At 39.1% G+C, this 24,870-nt stretch overlaps 1 protein-coding gene across 1 annotated transcript in view; it reads right to left on the bottom strand.

Moving 5' to 3' along the window:
* Nucleotides 1-23,699, bottom strand: part of LOC139714009 (AMP deaminase 2-like) — a gene marked incomplete at its 5' end in the record, with an annotated part of 39,457 nt that extends 15,758 nt beyond the window's left edge. Inside the window, 5 exons of the mRNA XM_071625734.1 lie at nucleotides 9,354-9,534; nucleotides 10,629-10,785; nucleotides 14,245-14,343; nucleotides 19,257-19,295; nucleotides 23,468-23,699. Of these exons, the coding sequence (XP_071481835.1) occupies nucleotides 9,354-9,534; nucleotides 10,629-10,785; nucleotides 14,245-14,343; nucleotides 19,257-19,295; nucleotides 23,468-23,699 (708 nt within the window). The remainder of the gene's footprint in view (nucleotides 1-9,353; nucleotides 9,535-10,628; nucleotides 10,786-14,244; nucleotides 14,344-19,256; nucleotides 19,296-23,467) is intronic.
* Nucleotides 23,700-24,870: the final 1,171 nt, after the last annotated feature.

Here is a 24,870-nt window from a genome sequence, read left to right as displayed (position 1 = left end):
CCATACCCAAAAGGAAAATATCATTATTGCCTATCCTTGCAACAAGTCTGATTAAATTCAACAAATCCTCATGAAGACGTCCCTTGTTGTCTGAAAAGCTGGTAAATATTACCTCATACAAGTGATCTTTGACTTTGCCATTTTTGACCCCATGACCTGAAGTCTATGCTGTTCATTTCACCAGTCATAATATGTATGTACAGGTCACACTTCAGCAGGACATCTGAAAATATCTTTTATACAGTGTACGGAGAAATGACTCAGAGTTGACCGACGGATGGACAACGGCAAAAACTTTATGTCCACAACACCACTATACATCAATGGCACAGAAAGTAGTCAGTAAAACCAACTTATCATTACAGATTCTGGAGTTTTACTCCTGATCAATTGAAGATTCTTTACCCTTTGCAAGGTAGAGTCATATTTCCTCCAGTTTAGCATGCCATCAGAACACAATAGTCAAGCCAAAGTTTTGTTTGTTCATGAAGGTCTGCACTACAGACATTTCTCCTATAAAATTTGGCTTTTTTTCTTTGAGACTTGTCACTAGCATCAAGTGATGGTAGAAATCCATCGATCATCTTGTTTTATGGCATTATCTCTGTACCTTGCTTACAGCCCCCAAAACAGATATACTTACACATGTCGTGATCTGCACATGCACTTAAATACATACAAGCAAACTTTAATATTACCGGATACTGATTCCTCATTCTTGTATGGGGAGGATGATATTACATGTTATGGGGTAGTGAAGTACATAATTATCAGTTCACCTCCAATAGGAGAGTCCAATGTATTCAGACATATTCGTTTGAAATACACCACAACTTAAAGGACCACTGCAAGCATTTAGAGCAGTATATCTTAGATAGATATAAAGTATATCAATTATATACACAGCAAAGGTATGATGGGTGATGTTTGAATGGGGAGAATCAAGAAAGGGAATACTGTATACACCGGATATTTCACGAGGTTTTTATTTCCGCGAATTTCGCGAGTCAGGTGCTATTCGTGAAATTAAAGACACACGAAAATATTGACTCTAAACCCAAAGTGAATGTGACATACATGTGTACACTTCTCCGTTCAGTACAGGACTCCACGAACGCGAATTTAACCACTCGCGAAATCATCGGGAATTCCCGATTCGCGAAAATTTAGACTCGCGATATATATGGCGTATACAGTATATAACTCTCTCTCCCTCTCTCTCTACTCTCATTATCCTTTAAAGGAATGGTATAGTTTTGGTTGAGATGGGAATTCAGGGATCCTTTTTGTGAGACAATTAGAAACCACTTTTATGAGATAATCAGAAACCGCTTTTATGAAATATTAATGATCATACAATTGTAAGAGGACTTGAAAGTTCATTTGATGAAAATTGGTTTTGAAACAGCTGAGATGTCCACAAACAGAGGTCCTACGCTGTAATAGAAAGGTGGGACCCACCTTTTATTAGGACCACTTTGTTTTACTTTGTTTTTGGATATCTCAACCCTTTCAAAACTGATTTTCATCAAATAAATTTTCAATTCCTTTTACGATTGTATGCACTTTAACATTTCATGTAAGTGTTTCTAATTATCTCACAAAAATATCTTTCTACTCTTTTCACTATATCATCCACTTCTCTCTCCATCTCTCCCTCTCTTCCTGATCTTTCTCTTCCCTGCTTTTTTTTCTTTCTTCCTATTCTATTTTTCTCTTCTTCTTCTCTCTTCATTCCTGCTCTAGCTTTTCTCCTTCTTCTCCTCCTCCATTTTCCCACTCTCACTTTCTTCTTTTCAAACTTGTCCTTCTCTCCCTCCCTCTCTCCTCTTTTTTCTCTCTCTTGTCCTCATATCTTCCCACTCTTTATGCTTTCGCTCTTTATTACTGCTCTAGCTTTCCTCTTTTTCTCCTCCTCCAATTTCTTCTCCTCCTCCATTTTCCCACTCTCACTCTCTTCTTTTAACTTGTCATTCTCTCCCTCCTTCTCTCCTTTTCTTTCTCTCTTCTCCTCATATCTTCCCACTCTTTATGCTTTCGCTCTTTATTACTGCTCTAGCTTTCCTCTTTTTCTCCTCCTCCATTTTCTCCTACTCCATTTTCCCACCCTCACCCTCTCTTTCTTTTAACTTGTCCTTCTCTCCCTTCCTCTCTCCTCTTTTTTCTCTCTCTTCTCATATCTTCCCACTCTTTTTACATTCTCCACCCCTCTCTCACTTCTGCTAAAATGGTGGCAGATGTTATGAAATTTTTTTTTTTGACAAACAAAGTGCTCACGGTGATTAATTTTGATGAACCAAACGCGCAACTCAATTTTTCTTCTTTTTGCCAAATGAGATGTTAACCCTGGCAGTAAGCAGCAATAAATTGAAACAGCGCATTTGCCTTTCACTATATTCATTTCTGTATAATGGTATGGTACTCCAAGCACAAGCTGCATATGGGAAACATCATTTGTTTTTGTTACTTTAATTTCTTACCTCTGCTGACTGTACATCATCTTTCAAACATTGTGATTTGTTTCTATATACAAATGTACTTATCTCAATCTAAAATGTAAGTTCGAGCTCAAACTTGCAATGAATAATCTGTATTTGTAACAACATAGCTCACTTCTACAGCAGGCCCCTGTACTACTGTCACTTGTTCCTTTGGAGTGAAAAAAACAATAAACAACCTAAACAGATCTATTGCCTGCGTGAAATGCGCTTAAAAAAAATAAAGGCGATTGAGCAGCAAGTTGCTTTGTACAATGGGAAAGCAGCAACACAACATAGGAATGACTTGATATTGACAGTAAAATCCGAGCTTTGCCATCAACAAAATACTGAATGATTTGAATAGATTTGAATTGATTTGTTTCACATAGAATGCACTGAATGTTTGGAATGCAAGCAACCACAGGACAAGACAGCTCCAAGTCCCCTCCAAATGACTAGGCAATGAGGATAAAGGGCCTTGCCTCGGGGCACAACCTCTGCAGCTAGGGGACTTGAACCACAGACCTTGTGATTGAGAGCCTGTGGCCTTAACCACTGAGCCACATCAGTACAGAAAATTTGGATATTTCTTCAATTATTTTGGTTTTAAATTCAATGGAAATTACAACTTGGTGCAAATTATATCCTGTGTTCATGCTAGAATCTTGGAAATGAAAAAATGGGGAAGGTGCAAATCATATCCTGCATTCATGCTAGAATCTTGGAAATGAAAAAAAAAAAGGGAATGTGACACAAGAAAAGAGAAAATTCATATAATGTCTGTGGCAATATCTTCGAAATCTTTAACCCGCTAAGGACGAGTCCCGAGTATACTCGGGCAGCGGTCTATGGGAAATGCGTGTTCCAGCAAAATCAGTCTGTCCTCAACGGGTTAATATCTTTGAATGTACACTTTAACTAGACGTTTTATGCACGGGTTGCACAGCCAGACACACACAAAAAATATTCATAGATGAAAGATATTTGAATCTCCTGTTTTCTTCATTGAAGTAAGTCATTTCAGAGAAGCCATTAAAAATCAAAGCCATATTAAATCAGTAATCGCGAAGTTATGTTGCGTTGTTGAGATGCACTCTCTTTTCTTTTCTTCAAAGGTTGTCATAGTGATTTCTCAGTTCACCATTTTCAGTTCACAGACAGAACAGAAACCCGGAAATTGTCTAGACTCCACCACCTGCATTATTAAGCACAGTCGCACAGCACACTTGTTAAAGATTTGCTAGTTTTGACGAGTCTTGAAAATTTCATAAACAGATTAGTTTTAACGGATACTTAGGGTCGCATTAAAGTATTACTTGTAACAGTATTTCAAGTCATTGCACCTGATTGACAAATTGCCCTGCGTTGACGTAAATAAGCACAGACTTGATCAATGTTTTACTAGTAGCCATGATAAAAGATATTATGGGTGAATGCAGTACCCACTGCATGCTCTAAGGATTAGAACCAGCGCTGGTTGTTGGGCGGAAGCTCGGTGGTCTAGTGGAAAAGACGCCTGTTTGGAGATCAGGGGATCGTAGTTTCGAATCAAGCTTGAGTACGTATGCCCATGATTTCTTTTAATCATGGCTACTATTAAAAACGCTCATCAATTCAGTGCCTATTTACGTCAATGTAGTGTAATTTGTCATTCAATTGCAATAAAAACATCTTGATGGGAGAATTTCATGAATCTGAGTATCTCAAATTATTGATATACAGTAAAAGTTATGATCTCATTAAAATGGTCAGCGATGCATTTTCACATCAGCTAAAAACAAAACAAAACAAAACAACATTGTTCTGGCTGTATAATTTTGACTGTTTCTTTATTTTTCCTCAATATATTCCCCTAAAAATTTCACTGAATGCATTTTTCTAGTGAAAATGGAAGACCATGATGAAGGTGGATTTATGCACCATAACAAAATTCTGCTCTGCTAACAGGTAAAACCAAACATGTGGAAAAGAACAAGTTTCGTCAGAAATGGGTCGATAAATGAGAAAGGTAAGGAACCATAAAGGTTCTCATGTTTCCACATAACATTCATACAGATAGGGGTGAGGACCAGTTCACTACACTCCGGCAAAAATCCACAAGATCGCTGCTTTTCTGTCAAGTGGTAATAGAAAGGAGGTGTTAAAGGGGCAAAAAGATTTTAGTCACTGCAAAGGTTGTGAGAAAGCACCCATGATGTGTGAAACATCCAGTAACACTGTCAGAAATTAAATTCTCACCAAGTACATGAGAGAAATATGTGTTATGTCAAATAAAAGTAGGAATATGCTTTTCCTCCAAGAAAAAGTACAATGCCTTTTACATAACATATCCTTTAACATTCCTCTTGTTGTATACCTATATTTTCTGTTTTGATGAACTGTACATGATTTTTTTTTATTCGTTTGTACTTTTGAATTCTAAATTGAATAGGAATTTTTATGCACAGGCCCGCTAAAAGACGGCTTAAGCCCAATGAGTCTTCCCGTGTTACAATAAATAACAGAATGAATGAGTGAATAATCATGGTAAAAGAAGGGAGTACACAGTATCTGTGGTGGCAGAGTCAACGCAACCACATTATGATCACAATGACTGTGACATGAAAGGCACACCAAAACACTCACAAAAACTTTTTCTTGAAGAAAAAAAATCAGCAAAAACAACCCAACTGCAAGCCCAGTCCCACACACTCATATCCATGTCAGTAATTATTTGGTCCTCTGCCCCCCCCCCCCCTTCCCCCACCCAATTTTCTGGCAGCTTAGTTATTTCTGCTTTACAGGACATCTCCCTCTATATCTGCTTCAAAAGATTAAAGGCATTTCTTTAAAAAAAAGAAGAGAAAAAGTGATATTGCCATACCCCCATCTCAAAAGAGAAAGTTTGAATGGTTTTATTGGAAAAAACAAGAGAAAATTGAGAAATTACAGTATCATCAGATGATTATAGAAAAGGATTCCCACAACATGCACGAATATCAGACTTAAAATGAATGAATTGTTGCATGGAGGTTTTAAAGAAATTTTTAAAAGTGATCGAAAAATTGCCCTTCATTGACAAAATACGCACTGATCATTCAGTGGTTTTAGTAGAAGTCGTGATAAGTTTAATATAAGTTTGCATTACCTGTTGCTATAAGGGAACAGAACTAGAACTACAACTGTAGGTGTTGGGCAAAAGTTCAGTAGGCTAGTGGATAAGACGCCTGTCCAGTAATCAGAGATCGTCGGTTTAAGTCCAACTCACGTACATATGCCCATAATTGTTTTTCTTCATGGCTGCTACTGTATACATCATATATTTCGCAGTGTTTTCATTTTCGTGAATTTTGTGAGTTGGGTGCTATTTGCGAATCTAGCAACATGCACAATTATTAACTCTGACCTTGACAAGAGTGCATACATGTCTCCCTTTATTGCTGTGCTCCTTGATCTTGAATTTAATCATTTATGAAAAATTTATGAAAAATTAAACTTGCGATTATTATACGGTGCATACAGTACTTTAAAACACTGGAAGATCAGTGCTTACAGTATTTACACTGATGAAGGGCAGTTTGTCATTCAGTAGCAATAACATTCTCGCAGCTGACACACATAACTTTTGGTTTTTATTGTGTCCTTTGCCATTAATGAACAAACACAACCACATCCGAACGTTAGATGTGCGTTCTGATTATAATGAAGTATAATAACAATAACAAGAGACCCGCAGGTCTAGCGCTCACCTGAGTATCGCAAGTTCACCTTTCACGCAGTCACTAATCTAAATTATTCACAGCTCTACCAAAATTTGACCAGGCACTCTCAAGTAGAAGATGAAAATGTACAATAAGGTCCCATTTTTTTAAAGATTCCTTAATTTGGGGGATTGGGGCCCCCTGGGGCCCTCTGGGTGGGGCATGGTGCTCATTTTGATAAATTGTGATCCTGATCCCCTAGGGATGCTACTTGCCAAGTTTGACGAAAATCCATCATGAGGTTTTCAGGAAGAAGATGAAAATGTACAATTTAGGCCCCCATTTGGACCTTCCCAACCACCCCCCCCCCCCTCCCCGAGGGGCACCCCTGGATCTCCTATGAACAAACTTGAAACTACAGTCATTAATGTACTCACTCATAGTATTATCTTAGCTCTATAACTTCTGATACTAGAGAAGATTTTAAAAGATTCCTTCATTTTGGGGGTGTGGGCCCCCCGGGGGCCCCCTGGGTGGGGCATGGTGCCCATTTTAACAAATTGAGATCCTAACCCCTTAGGGATGCTACCTGCCAAGTTTGGTGAAAATGGGTCATGGGGTTCTCAAGAAGATAAAAATGTACAATTTAGGCCCCATTAGGATCCCTCCTCACCCCCCTCCCCTGGGTCCCAAGGGGGGCACCCCTGATTCTGCCATGAACAAACTTGAAACTACAGTCATTAATGTACAAACTCATAGTATTAACTTAGCTCTATCACTTATGGTTCTAGAGAAGAAGATTTTTACAGATTCCTTAATTTTGGGGGGTTTGGGCCCCCTGGGGCCCCCTGGGTGGGGCATGGTGCCCATTTTAACAAATTGGGTTCCTAACCCCCTAGGGATGCTAGCTGCCAAGTTTGGTGAAAATGGGTCATGGGATTCTTAAGAAGATGAAAATGTACAATATAGGCCCCATTAGAACCCCTCCCCACCCCCCTCCCCTGGGTCCCAAGGGGGGCACCCCTGATTCTGCCATGAACAAACTTGAAACTACAGTCATTAATGTACAAACTCATAGTATTAACTTAGCTCTATTACTTATGGTTCTAGAGAAGAAGATTTTTACACATTCCTTAATTTTGGGGGGTTTGGGCCCCCTGGGGCCCCCTGGGTGGGGCATGGTGCCCATTTTAACAAATTGGGTTCCTAACCCCCTAGGGATGCTAGCTGCCAAGTTTGGTGAAAATGGGTCATGGGATTCTTAAGAAGAAGATGAAAATGTACAATATAGGCCCCATTAGAACCCCTCCCCACCCCCCTCCCCTGGGTCCCAAGGGGGGCACCCCTGATTCTGCCATGAACAAACTTGAAACTACAGTCATCAATGTACTAACTCATAGTATTAACTTAGCTCTATCACTTCTGGTTCTAGAGAAGAAGATTTTTACAGATTCCTTAATTTTGGGGGGTTTGGGCCCCCCTGGGGGCCCCCTGGGTGGGGCATGGTGCCCATTTTAACAAATTGAGTTCCTAACCCCCTAGGGATGCTACCTGCCAAGTTTGATGAAAATCGGTCTTGGGGTTTTCAAGAAGAAGATGAAAATGTAAAAAGTTTACGCACGACGCACGACGGACGACGCACGACGGACGACGGACGACGGACGACGGACGACGCACGACGGACGCCGGACGAAGGGCGATCGCAATAGCTCACTTGAGCCTTTGGCTCAGGTGAGCTAATAAAAGGTTAATATTAGCATAATGCGGTTAGGAAACACCTGTATTTTTCATGTGGATGCCTTTTCAATGCACTGCAATTGTAAACCCAGTCACTCTCGAGTACATACGACACACATGGACCTTTCGAGAATGAAATGTTTGTAAACGAGTCGTGTTCATCTCCAGCATCAATGTGCTCAAAATACTCACCTCCTTCGCCTAGGAACATGTACAGAGAGCGAAAAACAACAGAGACAAAGTTTGAGATGTGTACATACAAAGTGCATACTATCTATTTTGTAGATGTGCATGATTGTTATTCAAATAAAACAAACACATTTGTACATATTGCATGTGCATATTATGCATAATATTACAATTGATCTATAAAAACAGAGCATGTCAGATAAAAAAATGATAAAAGAATAAAGATGTGGAGCTACCAATATCGGGATTTCAATATTCTGCAACTTTTCAGGTTGTATAACCTTGACCAGTGCCAAATAATGGAGTTGTTGCATTTTGTAATATTCTACTAAAGATAAAATCAATTAGATAAATTAGCCTGAAATCTACTGAAAGACACAGGCCTATGAATTTGCATCATGCGGGTGATAAGTGGAAGTGCCATGACTTTTAATTGCACAGAAGGAAAAAAATGTAACACATGGGAATTTACAGAATGCCATTTACTACCAAAAAAAAAACAAAATATGTGTGTCATTACGACATTTAGGTGCAACATATGAGCAGCACTTTGAATGGTAATTGATCTGGAAAATTTATAACCTGCCATTACGTCAAATCTCCTCTGGTGAACCACCACTTTGAATTCAAAGCAGGGTTTGATGAAGCCTTTACAACAAAGTGTTACAGAGCATAACTTTCACATCAACATGATTCAGATGAGCACTTTTATATGAAAAATGCCAGGTGTGGATACTGTCTAGACGGTATAGAAACTTTAAGTTTTGCATCCTGCGTGACAAAACCAAACAAAGCAAATCAAAAAACTTAATTCAGTTTAGGGGAAAAATATCAGCAGTGTTCCCTATGACAGTAAACCGGTTTTGCAGCATGATAAGACATGGCAAAAGGTAAAGATACTACAGCGTGAACTGAGCAGGATGATGCAATATGAGAAACATAATAATTTTCCCACAACAACAACAACCAGTGCCTTATCTACATAGAGAAAGTCTGGCCAACCCAGTTTCGGGCTAATGAGCTGTGATTGGTCAATAGCTGGTCTCATGGTCACATGATGCCATGTTGTTACCCAACACCTCACGTGTCATACAGTGGCCACTGTTAATGAACAAAAACACTGCACATATACGCACGAACGTACTCTGTGCTTGGTAATGTAGTCCGGAAGGAATAATGATGAGGCGCATGTCATTGCAGTTGGCCAGACTCTATCTACAGCACTGACAACACAACAAAAAAGTGAGAGCGCCCTCTACTGACTTACCCCTGACATCCTTGAGCGGACTAATGGCTTCCTCCTCCTCCAGCGGCTTCTTGTCCACCTGGCGCAGGTAGAAGGCCGTGGTGCGGGGGAAGGTCTGCATGGCCTGCTGCATGTACTTCTCCCGGATCAGCAGAGCCTCCACTAGGGAGAGGGAGGCGTTGTGCAGGTCCTCTGGTGGCACCTGGGGGAGGGCGGGGGAGGAGGGGAATTCCCCACAAAAAACAACAACAATGCAACAATAAGGCAATGGAAAAAAAAAAGAGGGTAAAGCAGGAATTTACGATAGGACATGATAGGGTGTGGTCTTCTCTTTGTTTTGCTTTTCTTTTTATTTGTTTTTTTTTTTTTTTTGGGGGGGGGGGATGGGGAGAGGGAGTTGGTATCAGTATTGGTATGCCAAGGGGGATTACCCTGGTACAAACTTTGGTTGCTGCACAACGACTGTGGTTCTCATGAGGAACAATCCACAGTCATTTTCATCAACTGACACTTCACATCTTCTTCATGCATGTTCATTGCTTCTTGTTGTCCATTACAGTCAAATAAGACTAAACATGGTCAATACTAGGCCGCATTTTCCACAATGACATGCAGGCTGCTCGGGCGCCAACATTTCTGCAACACAATCTTTTCCAAAGTATTAGAGAGATAGTTTTGATCTGATGCCATAAAAGCAAGCAATTAGCTTGACTGGCCTAGCTCTGGAAGCAGACCCTCACCAACATCTACACAATGGAGTACCAAAGCATGATGTCATAGCTATTCATCGATCACCATGGAAACTGGTTCCAAACAACCTCACCTGGCCCGAATATCTGTGGACAATGTCACTGCTATTCAACTATGCTAGCACTCGGTTCCAAGCCCAGCTTTAACAAAAGACTGCAGCTTCATCACTTAAGGGCTCTACTGTAAAACATGATATATTCGCGGCATGAATTTTTCGCGAATTGGAACTGACAGCCTTTTTCATGGCATGAAATTTTTGCGAAGTGCCACTGGCGTTCAATGCATATAGTGTAAACAAGGACTTTTGCGTGCATTTTAATTTTGCGAATCTTGGCGCTCGCTAAATTTGCGAAATTAAAGTGCACGCGAAAATTCCTCGTTTTACAGTATATCTTTGACAAGCCATGGAAACAGCCGAGAACATCTGGGTATGTACACCATAGAATTTGCAGAATATAAATTCTGCAAATTGTGCTAGATGCTGATGTTCGTCATGCATGTATCATCTATGGACACTGGCGTACAGGTACAGGTTCGTTATCTCACCCCGCTTTTGTCTTCCCCGCTGATGGACACACGCTGGAACTCCAGGGCGAGCTTGGTGGTCATGTGACAGTAGGACTCTTCAATCTCTCGGGGCAACGGGGGAGGGCTGTGCTGCTCCTCTACCCCATTTTCCATCTCAAAGTTCTTGGACTGGGATCTGTGATTGACGATGGGAACAAGGGAATAAGAGCGGGATGGGGGTGAACGATACATGGTGTGGGGAGAGGGGGGTAGGGGAGGAACCACGGAAGAACATGGGGAGAGGGTGGAAGATATGACGAAAAGTGGAGAAGAGATACCAGTATCAAGGGAGGAATCACAGATGAGTAACAAGAAGAAATTGTGATGAAATGAAGGTAAAAACAAGGAAGGGAGTACATATAAACATACACAGGTATGGTTTTACATACAGAGAGAAAATAGTAGTATTACAAAGAAAAGAAAAAAGAGATAGTAGGAAAGAAAGAGTGAGAACGAGTTACAAAGAAGGGAGAATTGGAAGGAAGAGTGGAAGAAGGAAAAAAGAGAGACATATTGAAGGCAAGAGAGAAGAGGATAATTTCGAACAGACATGAGACAAAGGCAGACAGAGAGGAGACATATTCAGTCACAAAACACATAAAACAAAGGAGGAAAAACAAAACAAGATGAAACAAAAGTTGATACTACATCAGATATAAAGGATATGAGAAGCAATGGCAAGTAATAAATGGATATTTATGCAAAATGTTTCAGAGACTTGAAATATATATATATACTATAATCTTTGAGAATCTCCACACAGAAGATACAGTATCGACCAACGAGCTTACAAAATGATGTATACCGACTCTCTTCCATAAAATCTGTATTTCATGTACTTTAACCATTTTGTTGGTTTTATTTTCACCTCTTTCCAGTAAAGCCAATCAGAGGACATGATGGTGAATTGCACTTTAAACAGAAGGATTTACGCAGAGTTGAAAATACACATTAAATGGGCACTTTGTAGTATTACACTTTAAATGCTTGAATGTGAACGTGCCAATGAATACCAATGGTTTGAATGCAAACATACCGCTATCATTTGTTGCAAATACTCAATGCTAAACACTCGTCGATGTAGTCATAGTATTGATCACATCTTGGAGGGATATTTTTCTTCTTTTTTTTTCTCTCTCTTTGCATGATACTTTGTTTTCGGATGAAGCCGTCAAAGGGCTTCGTTCACACAGCAGAATCCCTAGACTGAAACTCTACATCTGTCTTACTAATGCTGTACCTCAGATTGTAAAATTTGACCTTGATAAGTTCGTTGCCAGGGAAAAGTAGTGCAACGAGACAACGCAAATTCAATGGTTTCACTATCAATGTCACCCATGACTTCCATTGAGCCTCGAGGCACAGTTGACAAGGAAGTTAGTCAGAAGTTTGCTAGTACCTGCATGCTTTTCTTTCTGTTCTGTTTTTATGCATGATTTGTTTGGGAATGTACATTGATGCAATTCTAAATTTGTACCTATCAAATGCATTCACATGAACTGCAAATATTCATTTCTTTTTTCTTTTCCTTTTTTTGAAGCAATTACATGTGTTTTGTTTTTTTCACTGGGCAAATTTCAGTATCAAACTTATGTTTATGATTTTGCTGATGAAAGTATCATAGCACAAGGCTTAATACCGCCTTAATATCCTCTAAAAATTGCTGAAAATAATCAACATGATATGAATTTCACAACAAATGAGCAGGGAGTGATAGCTCACACAAAAACTTTGAAAGATGCAAAATATTTAAAGTTTATAGATAATTAGGTTCAATATTCCATCATATTATACAAATACTGGTACTACCGCTACTACTACATTGTATGCAATACACATCATAGGCTATTAGTCTATGGGTACATTATACTGTATGATATGCCACATACTTTAGGAGTATGATATTTTGATTTGAAAGCTGGGATTTAAAGGCAATATTGTGAGTCATTGAATTATACAATCGAGAAGCAGTAATGCAATTTGAAACACACATACAATTAGTATCATCCCTTTTCAGTAAAAAGTTTTGTGTGACTTCCCAACATGAGGACAATACATAAGGAACATGTCTTTAAATATGCGTTGCAATATTTTCATGAGTTGTTGATATCGTGACCACCTAAATCCTAAAAACATCACAAAATATACCATGTACAAATTGTATACACTATATACATGGAGGAATGTTGAATGATTAAGTTATCCACTGTAGATATGAACGTATCCTATCAGTCAGGCAAAAGATATTTCTGTAACCAGTCTGAGCATCAACGAAGAAATTCATTGAAATGCAAAACTTTACACACAATAACCCAGCAATCAGTAAAAAATATTTCCTAAATTATGGAAATGTTCATATCTCTCTTATCAGGTCATATTAAAAGATATTCATTCATTTTATTCATTAAGTTGTCTTTTTTTTCAGAAAGTCTCCTGCAAAATCAAAGAGACTTGGCTTATCTGCAATGAATAATTCTCCTTCTGCTTCAATGTGCGGTGTACGTTTAAACTAACTTCTGATATATATGAATCAAGTTGTGACATATTCAAGTACAAAGTTGTACAATGGTAAGGATTAGATATTGATGTGTTTATATGTTTGTATATACAGTATAAGAAACACTTACATTATTAAGAATGAATTTTAATCTAGATAAAAACATAATGAAATAAACACATAATCAGACCTGAAAGAAGAAACATCAGAAAATGAAAATTCCTGATATCACCTTTGTCATTGCTGTTCCATATTCAACTTTTATGAAAATCAAAATCATACTCAAGAGCAATTTCAATTGCAATCATAGCAAAAATCATATCATTTCATTGTTTAGGTGCATATCATGATGTATGTCCTTTGATACTTTATTTTCTGAATCAAGAATACAAGCAAGTAAGCACTGTGATGAGAGAAACATAAATAAATACACTTTTAAAACACAGATGGAAATGAATATATACAGGAGATACAACATGTATATCATCCTGTTGGTATATTTCTATACAAAAAAGAAATATATGAATATAATTATACAGTCATAAAAATAAACATTTGAAAGAAAATATAAGTAAGATGAGGCATGATTTCAAAAGTATAGCAGGGAATTAAGAGCATCCATGTCTATTGAGATATGTCTGACAAATTTGGTGACAAATTATGAAAACTTTCTATACATAAACATTCATAAAACTACACATTTACAAGAGAATAAAAATAGGACAGGGCATGACTTCAAAAGTATAGGAAGGATTTAAAAGCATCCATGTCTATTGAGATACATCTGACAAATTAGATGACAAATTATGAAAACTTTCTATAAAGAGGAAAAAATCTGAGATATTCAAGTAGCAGCCCGGGAAATACCAAATAAAACTATAATGTTCAAGCAATACTTCATCTAGAGCATACAATACTTTTATAACTTGAATGAATATGCAAAGTGAATTACCCTGTCTGTAAATCACACAGTGTTGAGGAGGAAAAAAAGAGAGTGACTATTAAACTAAAAGGGTAGATGAGGAATAGTTGAATGCATCACACAATGTGGTTAAATCGACAAAATGAAGTTAAGATCATTGAGGCAAGCAAACTCACGGCAAGTTGACTTTGGCAGGTGGTGCTGCTGATGTGGTTTGTGTGGCGGTAGCTGTTGCCCCCTTCTCGGGGCTGGATATCATACTACGCCAGCGGGCGCTATTTTTTGCGTTCCGTCAAAAAAACCACCGAGGTGGGGCGTGAGATGAGACAGCAGATGCCCCACAGTTACCAAACGATTATTCCCCGCATCACGGCAAACCAGAATCGATGAATGGGAGGGAAGTTGGTTGTTGTTGTTTGTTGTTGTTGTAAGTGCAGCGATAGACGAAGATGGAGGAGGGATATATGGACGGTTTCCATGGTTACAGAGATTGGGTTGCACATTACAGAGAAGCAGATGAGGATGGCAAACATTACAGAAAGGGTGATGGGCAGAAAAATTGGCAAGGGAGGTGAGAGGACAATTAGTGATTTATGCCATATTGTTTGTATTACAATGTTTGATGACACCAATAATAATATTAATGACGGAGACCAAAATAGATGATAATGACGGTAATAATGATTATGGTGACAAAGACGATGATGATGTTAATCATGACAGTAATGATGAAAATGAAGGTAATGATGATGATGATGATGATTATGATAATGATGATGATGGTATTGATATGAAATGGTGATGGTGGTGATGAAGGTGATGATGATGTTGATGGTGATAATGGTGATGATGGTGATGGTGGTGATGGTAATGATAAACAGATTGATATTGTGTATGAAAAATTGTATGGCAACAGATGAGCAGAGAGATAAAGATGGAGCACATGGTTGGACAGAAGCCATGAGACGGACAAGGATGTGATCCATGACAGCACGGAAGGTAGGGATGAAAGGATGAAATGGGTATAAAAAGCAGATTGTATAGACAGCACGGTACCACGCCCATTACACACAACATTTCCCCAATGATGTTGGTATAAGAAGTGAGAAGATAATAAAATTCACATTAATGAATCAAACATTGTGAAGAATGTAGAATGGAAGGAGCGAAGTAAGTTATTGTTTCAAAATTTGAGCATAATGTTTGTCCATGGAGGAGAGCCGCCAAGAAAACAACATCATTTGTGAAATTATTACACAAGATGGGAGGTTCATGGTTTTGGATCAGCGGACATGGAAATGTCAGAAAGGCAGTATAAATGATATTAAAGGCAATCATTAGAGACAGATTAAAGAAACAAAAATGAAACGACATTGGCCAAGTAGGCGAGATGGAGGATGAGTCATGGGTTGAAGGTTAAGAGATGTGGTTGCAGAGACAAAGAAGTAAGGTGAGGATGGGATTGTCAGGGTTAAAGAAGGAAAGAAATGACAAGTGGACAAAGGGTAGCATGGAGGTGGTGGGTGGTGGGGGGGGGAGCGGGGGGAGGGGGCACCGTTGCAGGAAATTGAAATGGGGAAAGGAGAGAAAAACACAAATGAAAAGAATGATTAGTCGTCAGTTCTGGAACCAAACTTAGAATGAAAGATTAGAATATCATCACATCAATCTATCAGTCATCAATCACGGGTGGAACATGAAAGTTATGAACAGCACAAACTGATAAAAGTTGATCAGCATTTGAATGAATCAAGAACACCACAAAAAGGAATTCAGTAATACATTGAATGTCCTTTAGCTTCTGAATTTTGACATGTGTAATGCTATTGCCAATTTGAAAGGATATTTCAGTTTTTTCTTCCAATTTACTATATAGAAGTTATGTTGGAAAATAACAATGCACATCGTCATTTTTCCCCTCTTTTGGGACATTTTTTCATGTTTTTTCATTGCAACATGATTTCATTGGTCACATTTTCATAACAATCTTATACTTACAACACCATTACACATGCAACAGAAGCCAAGCATTCAACCATGGCACATTGGATAAAAGCATTACTGGATAAGCTCACCCTTTGTAAAAGAAAAACATAACCATGCACGTACAATTTATACTCAACAAAATGGTATACCGTTACACACCTAGCCTTGGTTTCAGGCTCATTACGCCATCAATTTCTGTGATCCATGCATAAAAATGGATCTTTGCACAGTTTGTAATGCAGTATTACAACCCCTTCTCAGTTAATCCGCACTAAAGCTTTCATATCGTCAACACTACCCAAAACTTTAACTGTGTGCATCTAACTATTGGGGGCAATTTGACAAAATACATGTGTCTCTGATCTAGGTAAACAGGCCACACATATTTATAACCTCTGTAACAAATTAGGATGCGGCAAGCTAGTGGTGAGTTCTTCTGGCTGTTACCACTTTAATGCAATAATCACACAACTCTTTATGCCACTGGAACAAGGAACTAGCTCTAATAAGATCAAAAGTTAATATAATTCAAAATCATTGCCAATTATGAGCCTCTTCTAATTTTCCTGAAACCAAGGCCAGTGTGAAATGCAGGATCACATAGAAGCCCATGTACAATTTCATGAAACTGACAGTTAAGGAAACAAGGAATAATTACCGGTAAAAATTGCTCAAAGTTTTACTTTCAAATCCCCTCAAGGAAGAAACCATACATCACGAATGCAGTTTAGCTTCATGCTTTACACAGTAGGCCTGCTGTTCCAAGGCCATTTGTTTCTTTAGCTCTTCAATCAGTTTTCAATATATAGCAATAGCTGCACTCATGACACTTGATCCCACACACTCATATTCATGTTAGTACTTTTTGACAACACAGTATCATGCATTATCTTTTATTTTTTCAATTTGTGTAGTTTCCTAAAGTTCTAAAGCCTTCAGGTATAACCAGTAGTGTTCTCAAATCCACATTATGTTCAGACTGCTTTTTTCTAAAAAATAATTAAATCATGTTTTCTTCCCTTAAAATTCTACATGGGCTTTGAAATAAGAAAGTCGAGAAGACAACAAATCAAAGTGATGATCACACAAATCCATGCAAGAAACACAAGCGACAAGCGTGGAAGAGGGGATGTTAAAGCACACTTGTTAACTCACAGCAAACTTTAGGAAAGGTGGAAAAAATAATTTTTAAGTACAGTAGGCAACCCTGTTTGCAACAGGGTGCCTATTTGCAGCAAGGGCAGTTTTATTCATTATGTTTCGAACGCCCAATCAGGTGCAAGAGTACTCTTACTTCCCATAACACTTGCGAGTAACTCCTGCGTTTGTTCTAAAGTGAGATTAAGCACACTTGATGCTTTTCAGCTGTTCTATCAATGAATAAAATGGCCCCTGCCACAAATAGGCATCCTGTGGCAAATGGGGATGACTACTCTAGATCCTACAGCCCATGTAGCATGAGTTGGAAGTTCACGAATGTTATCTTACATATCATGGTTGTCCGTATAAATGGTGCAAATGTAGCACCACGAAATGACCAAAAGAATGATAAATTACAAAACTTGTAAAATAACTGTTTTTGCGACACACAGCCTTTGAATACAAATATCTCTCCCGGGATACCAAATAAAAATCAGCCATTTTGTTGAATTATTTATTTTTGTAAAAAGGTTGTACCCTGGGTGCCAAAAAGTGGAAATTATTTTGGTGCTGGAGCTAGCGTGCGCTAGCCACTGCACTACACTGCACTGCACTGCAGTGAAGCACACGCTAATGCTAGCACAGCGTGCCATGCATGCGTAGTATAACATGCAGTGGCATGGGAATGACTATGTACATGCACACACAGTGCATGCATTTCTCTGCAGCTGTCCTTGAGAGGACGTGAGGTGGCGCTACACAACGTGGTACCCCGGGGTACTACGGTGCCCCGGGGTAACGCCTCGGGGTAATTCCTCTTGGAACTATATGCTCTTCAATATTTCATAAGTTGTTACTTTCTAATTATCTCGCAAAAAGTTCAAAGCTGAATCCCCATATCAATGAAAACTATACCACCCCTTTAAAAGATCCATTTTGAATATACTGTAAAAGTGGAAATTTTCGCGGTGTTCAAATTTTCGCGCATTTCACGCAACCAGAAACTAGCGCGAAAATAAAAGCACGCGAATATTTTTGCTTGCCATATGTGCCTGTGCGTGATGTCTTGATTCCGCAGAATTAAAAACACGCGAAACTCTTCCGACCCGGCCAAGCGCGAAAAATTAGTCACGCGAAAATATCCACTTTTACAGTAACTTACAATCAAAAGCGGATCTACAAAGCAGATATTGCCACTCTCATCACATACTTTATGAATACCCTGACAATAAAATTGATGACATTTAGTGAAAAACAAAATCAATGTTCTTTCAGAGGTATGCATTTAAGTATCATATATATACAATCGTATCATACATAAAACTTTTTATGCTTACTACATACAGCACATGATCAGAGATATAAGAGGTGAAAGGTCAAATGAGTGGCCACTTGAGAGATGAGGACGCCACAAACGGGGAAGAAGCACATTGACGGATGGTCTTAACAATCATTTGGCGACACTTAATACGCAGAATGCAACTGTACAACCATTTCATGCTCAGGCGAATGCACATTCCACAAAGAAAGTGGAGTCATTTTTTCCACCTTCAGAATTGACCTGAACTTGTCCAACTTTCAAATAGTTTCATAACAAGTATCTACTTCTCAGCATACTAATTGATATGACAATAAACAAAATTAGGGAATGACTGGGGAAAATGTCATGGAAATGAACAGCTACATGAATGTATGTAGACATGCATATATACACAAACAAAATGTCTGGAAATTACAAAGCTTTCATCTATAATCCTGGGCGGAGGGCGAAAAAAAAATAAACAGGTAAGTAAATCAAAGGTTAAAAAGGACAAATAAAAAAAAGACAAAAGTAAATTTGGTACTTTCCCTGTAGAAAATGGGGAGCAAATTTAATACTTGTGTATAGGGTTTATGCATAGATGAAGCAGCAGAATTAATATGATAAAGAAAAGCACAGCGAGTATATATGACCTGCAAAAACATTCATGAGACTGGAGTGTTTTACATAACTTTGGTTTTATCTGGGTTCATGTGTTTTTGAAGTAAAGTGTGTGTGCATGATAAAATTGGCATGTATTACCTGTCTGGTACGGTCTGCTTCTCATGCCCTGTTTTAAATCTGAAGAAGTGGAAAATAAATATTCACTGTGCTACATAAATGAAAGCAGAAAATATGTCCTTTAACCACTACTGATATGTTTTGGTAAAAAGGACTATTGATGAACATTCATGACCATGCAAAGGACAAGTGTGATCACGCTACTGTACCATAGCTAGAAATACAACCTATAGAGGGCGGGCTACATCTATCAGCTGAACATGAACCCCGTGTGGAAAGTAGAAGTCAATTACCTTGTGGCATGATCGGTCACTGAACTACCCGATCACAACAATGATGAAAATGAAAGAATGCGAAATGAGAATCAACTATCAAATCTCAGTACAAAAGAGAATTCCATTTCAGTATGTTAAAATCAGTGGACATCCTGGTATTTGGCAGCGGTTAGCCCGTCTTAATATAGGTGGTACTTGCTCCACAAGTAAACAGAGTGTTTTTGTGATTGTGTGTCAAAAGTTTCACTTTCCTTATCAGAGAATATAATTATGTATCTTTAATAAATCATCTCTCTCGTTCATGCATGTACCTGAGTATAATTTCGAGTGCACACTTTTGACAGTGATGAAACAGCTGGTAGAAAACTTCCTAACTCGAGAGAGAGTAGTGAAGTTATTTCACTGACCGAGAGAGGTATTCTTGCCGATAAAGTCACGAAGTCTGGCATTATATGCAAAATTGTTGATTTCACCCTTTCTGTGCCATAGACTCTGAGCAGTGTGTAATATGCTCAGGGTTTATCTGTGCCAATTGGTACTCAAGGCATACAAAAGTTTAATGAAATTCAGAAAATCTGGCATTGAACAAAGAGATGGTCTGAACAAGCCACTCACTTCTAAAAACATTGATCAAACCAGCACTCCTATTACAACACTGAAGTCATTTGCTGCAATATGGTCTTCCTTCTTTCTTTCTTTCTTTCTTTCTTTCTTTCTTTCTTTCTTTCTTTCTTTCTCCAGAAAATATTTACTTTTTAAACGACCCTATACCCAAGATTTGTCACGGGACACCACTTTCTTATCACATCCCTCACAAAAAAAAAAAGTCATTTGATACAAATATGTTTGTTCATACAGTGTAAGTAATTGGATGCTTGCTCCGATCCCAACTTTATTTCTGTTATCCTCTCTTTACTCTCCTCTCCTTCCATCATACAGTTGACTCTTTTTAATGCTTTTGGACCAATATGCATTCAAGCATTCTCTGTCATGGTACAATTAGTATGCTTTTGGAGGATGTCGGAAAGTGGTAAACTTTTGGTGGGTATGGTACGGTACAGTACGCTCTAGAAGAGCACTCAAATGCATCCCAATTCAAAGATACAACTTCACATGGTGTATGATATATCATAAGAGGTCAAAGAATTTTAATTTCTCCGCATGTAATCCTACAGAAGAGAAACGCAAAATTGTTTTAGTGACGACAAAAATGCCGAAATTCATCCCAGGAAATATGTAAAATTACGACCACCACTAGAAAGTCATGCTGTGACAGACCCACAACAATAACTTTGCATTAAAGAATGACTGGCCTCACTCTCATAGTGCATTGTTGAACAAGAGTTGCTGGAGCTGAAAACCTTTATTGTGCGTCAATCATGGACAGGAAATCTTTTTCGTTAATGCAATAATCTTTGCCTGTGTAAACTCATCAGAACAGAAATTTTCCCTACGTTTTGTCACACGCTGGCGCAGCGGAACGGCTCAACTCTCAGGCTGCCGTACCAGAAATTTTCCGAATAAATCCAGACCCAGTCAAGAAACGTCATTAGACCAGCTTGGCCACAGACTTAAAACTGACACGAAAATGAAGTGGACCTCCTGTATTCCTGATCCCGTCGCCACTATCGCATGTGACTGCATCTGCTTGCGACTGTCAGTGGTGCATTCCCTAATGAACAGTACACAGCAATCTTGCTTGGTGCAGATAATCATTATCAATTTTTTTGTCCTTAATACAAGAACAAATTGGTGCAGAGTAATAAAATCATGTACTTGTACATCTGAGGGTTGCAACACACATGAAATTGAAAGGCAGGTTCAGAATTCCAATCAACTTTGAAGCTCCTATCGACAAACTGTACTGCACACCCATAGAGTCGGTCGCACTCACCCTCTCTGACCTCATGCGTATCTGTCGTCGCCAGGCAACCACACTGCAATTAGGACATTGCATGTTCTACAACTTCACATACGTGTAAGCAACCGACACTAATGGCTCCCATTTTTCACGGATCACGCAGAGACATAGCAGACATAGCTGAGGTAAGGATGACATAATGTGCCCCTGAAGAGAAAAGTGACGCCGTCACCCGCACCATTCTGGGCCGCACGGACAGGTACAAGGAAGTAAGGACGGTTGGACGACCAAAGGACACGATTCCTTTCCGCGCATTCTCTTCTCTCATCCACCAGATTACATTCTTCCTTTCTTTCTTTCTGTTTTTTTTTTTCCAATTGGCCCACTCACATGATGGCGCCGGCGCAAACCGCAATAACAACAACAAAGTCGTCGAGAATTCCACCAAGCCCAGTTTTTCCTTGAGATTCCGCTCCATCCAAAACCTTACGCCAAAACAGAAAGGAAGAGAGAGAAAGTGAGAGATAGATGGAGAAAGAAGGGAAGATAGAAAGAGACAGAAATACAGAGAGAAATAATGAAAGAGAGAACGACAACAGAGAAAGAGAAAGAGAGGGAGAGAGGGAGCGCTGTAGGAGGTTCTTTCCTCATCTGCGCTAATCTATCCCACGCTGGATGTTGACAATTCAACAGCACAAACACACACATAAAAAAAATTGCAGATAAACTCTTCCTCAACTGCGCCAATCTATCCCATGCTGGATGTTGACAATTCAACAGCACAAACACACTGAAAAAAAAATTTGCAGATAAACAACATGTAACTTCGTGCCGAAGAGCAAGTTGTATGTTGGTCACCATGAATCTATAGTTGCTCACATACACTGTAGACATTGCCATACTCAATGTTTTACATATGTGTACCTTCAAAAAAAGACCAAAAAAATATAGTCCTCCTCAAACTGAGGTATACTATCTGAATTTCAGACCACATAAATAACATAAAATCACAGTTTGTGAATGTGGGTTGAGTCATTAAAAGTATATATGTTTGGGATTATTTTGTCAGTGACAAAAGAATCATATCTGTTTAGGTTTAAAAGTGTGTGGTGTATTCTTGACAGATATAGCTTCAGAGTTACAATTCAAAGAAAGAATGAGAAGTCGAGACAGCGAATTTGTAATTGTTCGCGAGACAGAAAATGCATGGTTTGGCAGCATCGCAGTATGCGATGCTCCATTTCTGCCACGGATAACATCTCTCCTGGGGTCTGTCCACACTCCACCCAGCCATGCGACAATGCTGGGGTTCTCCCCCCAAATCTTGGGTGGCATCTGCATCCACACTGGTGGAGATGGTGGAGATGGTGGAGATGGTGGACGGAGTGTTGAGTGGACATCTCAGGCATACCTACGTGAACCTGTGCTGCTCCCGGAGTGCTTGTCTATCTGTCTATCGGAAAATAAATTCTGAACATAATTGGAGGAATGTCTGGAAGAAAAGGGATGAAAACTGATCAGAAGTGGTAAACACAGGGTCAAAGAATAAAACATCTACATGTACTGTAAAACCACAAACATCTGCGGCATGGAACTTTTGCAACTTGGAGCCTACGGCCTTTTTCGCAGCATGAAACTGTCCCAAATTGCTGACTGGCATTCAATACATTGTGTCAAAAAACAAAACAAAACTTTCATGTGCATTTTACTTTCACAAATCTCGGTTCCATGATATACTTGCAAGTTTCATGCACTCAAAAGTTCCAGGTTTTACAGTATGGTATAAGCTGTTATTTTAGCGAGGGTTTACTTTTCGCGAATTTCGCGAATCTCAGTTGGATCGCCTATTCAACAACACGCGAAAATGTCTCCATGCGCAAGGGTAATAGCGCATTTACGTTAGCTTCAGCATCAGTTCACGAAAACAACATCTCACGAAAATGTCTGGAGGACCTCCTCATTCGCGAAAATATCTGTACGCGAAAATAACAGCGTATACAGTATCAGATTTAGCCTATCACCTCATACTAAGGTGGAAAAGATGCACCTGACACACAAGTAACGTATCAAAGGTCATCGAAGCCGAATCTACCAACCTGGCGTAGCTTACGACCTTCTGCACCCGTGAATTCTTCTCCTCGATGTTCTCAATGGGGATGGCCTCCGGGAATTCGTAGTTGGCGCAGCGGGACTCGTCAATCCGGGATTCCCGCAGGACCTGCTGGGCCAGGTCGGCGTACGTGCTGTCCATCGGGGAGGGCTTGTGCTTGGGGAAGCGAGGGGTACGGGACGGTGAGAAGGGTACGGCATGGTGGGGCGATGTTCCCGCTGTGAGACGGCAACAGAAACATTTGGACTGAATTTAATTGAACTCATTTCCACAGAAAAGGGACAAAAAACCAAACTGATCACATGTGCAGTTCAAACTAACAAATTTTAGTGGAGGAATCACACAAACCATGCACTAGGAGTTGCTAACAGTGATCCCTTGAATAAAAAACACGACAAATCAAATCTATGTGTCTGCCCACATAAAAGGTTAAATAACAATGAGCAAATATTTCTAGGAATTATGTACAATGAATACCTTTACTCTCAGAAAGCATATCATGGTTTTTCAGGTCCACTCTGTTATCCTTCCTTTTTCTTTTCGCGAGAGTGGGGGAATTTTTTTTTAATTTTGGAATCTTCGCAGAATATATTTCTGTGTGAGTAATGAATTGACCATTGACAAATGATCTGAAAGTTTTCATGCCTGTAACATATCAAGCAGTATGGTTTCTTTAAGGAACTCCCCAGTATCCATCTTGCTTGACTGTCTGTAGTATTGTATGCATCTAAGCAACTGTGAAGTCATACAATTATAATTTATTTCCGTCACATGCAGCTTTGCATGCATGTACACTATGTACAGTACAATGTACATACTCAAAAGACATACACTACATGCCCTTCTTGCTAGCAACATTACAAATTTATCAGGATAGGATTTGACAGAAGAGCTATGAGAAAAACATTCTTTGTGTGTATCTTCAGCATTTATTGTATCAAGCTAGATACATGTAATATCATTTTTTTTTCTCTTTGTAAAAACATGGTGAACATCTCTGTTGCAATCTGGAATTAGACTGCTCTGTCTTCTGTGTGCAGAGCACTCATGCTATACAGCATTATACCGCCTGTCAAAAAAATAAAATAAAAAAATGGGACCTTCCGCAATGATTACTTTAAAGATAGAGAATCAATCCAAATAAAAATTTCAGGGTATGAAACTACATGTACAAGTCACTGCCCCATCTTACAGAAAATCCCATTCAATTTGCTTCAGTGGTTATAGAGAAATGAGGAGTTTTGCAGAGCATGTCAGGAATCCCTTCCCTCCAAGTTTTGTCCATTATTTTTAGGTACGCGCAGTTCCAAGAGCATCCAAGTGCTACATTGTAAACTTGGAAGAATCTGACCCATGACATGCTTGACAACAATCCACATTTCTTTGTGA

The sequence above is a fragment of the Diadema antillarum genome, unplaced genomic scaffold (genome assembly GCF_040938485.1).
Source record: "Diadema antillarum isolate AM-2024a unplaced genomic scaffold, OU_Dant_1.0 seq00002129_RagTag, whole genome shotgun sequence".
In the NCBI taxonomy this organism is placed as follows: Eukaryota; Metazoa; Echinodermata; class Echinoidea; order Diadematoida; family Diadematidae; genus Diadema; species Diadema antillarum.
The sequence above is the reverse complement of the archived record's forward strand: the minus strand, read 5'-3'. Positions and strand labels throughout refer to the sequence as shown.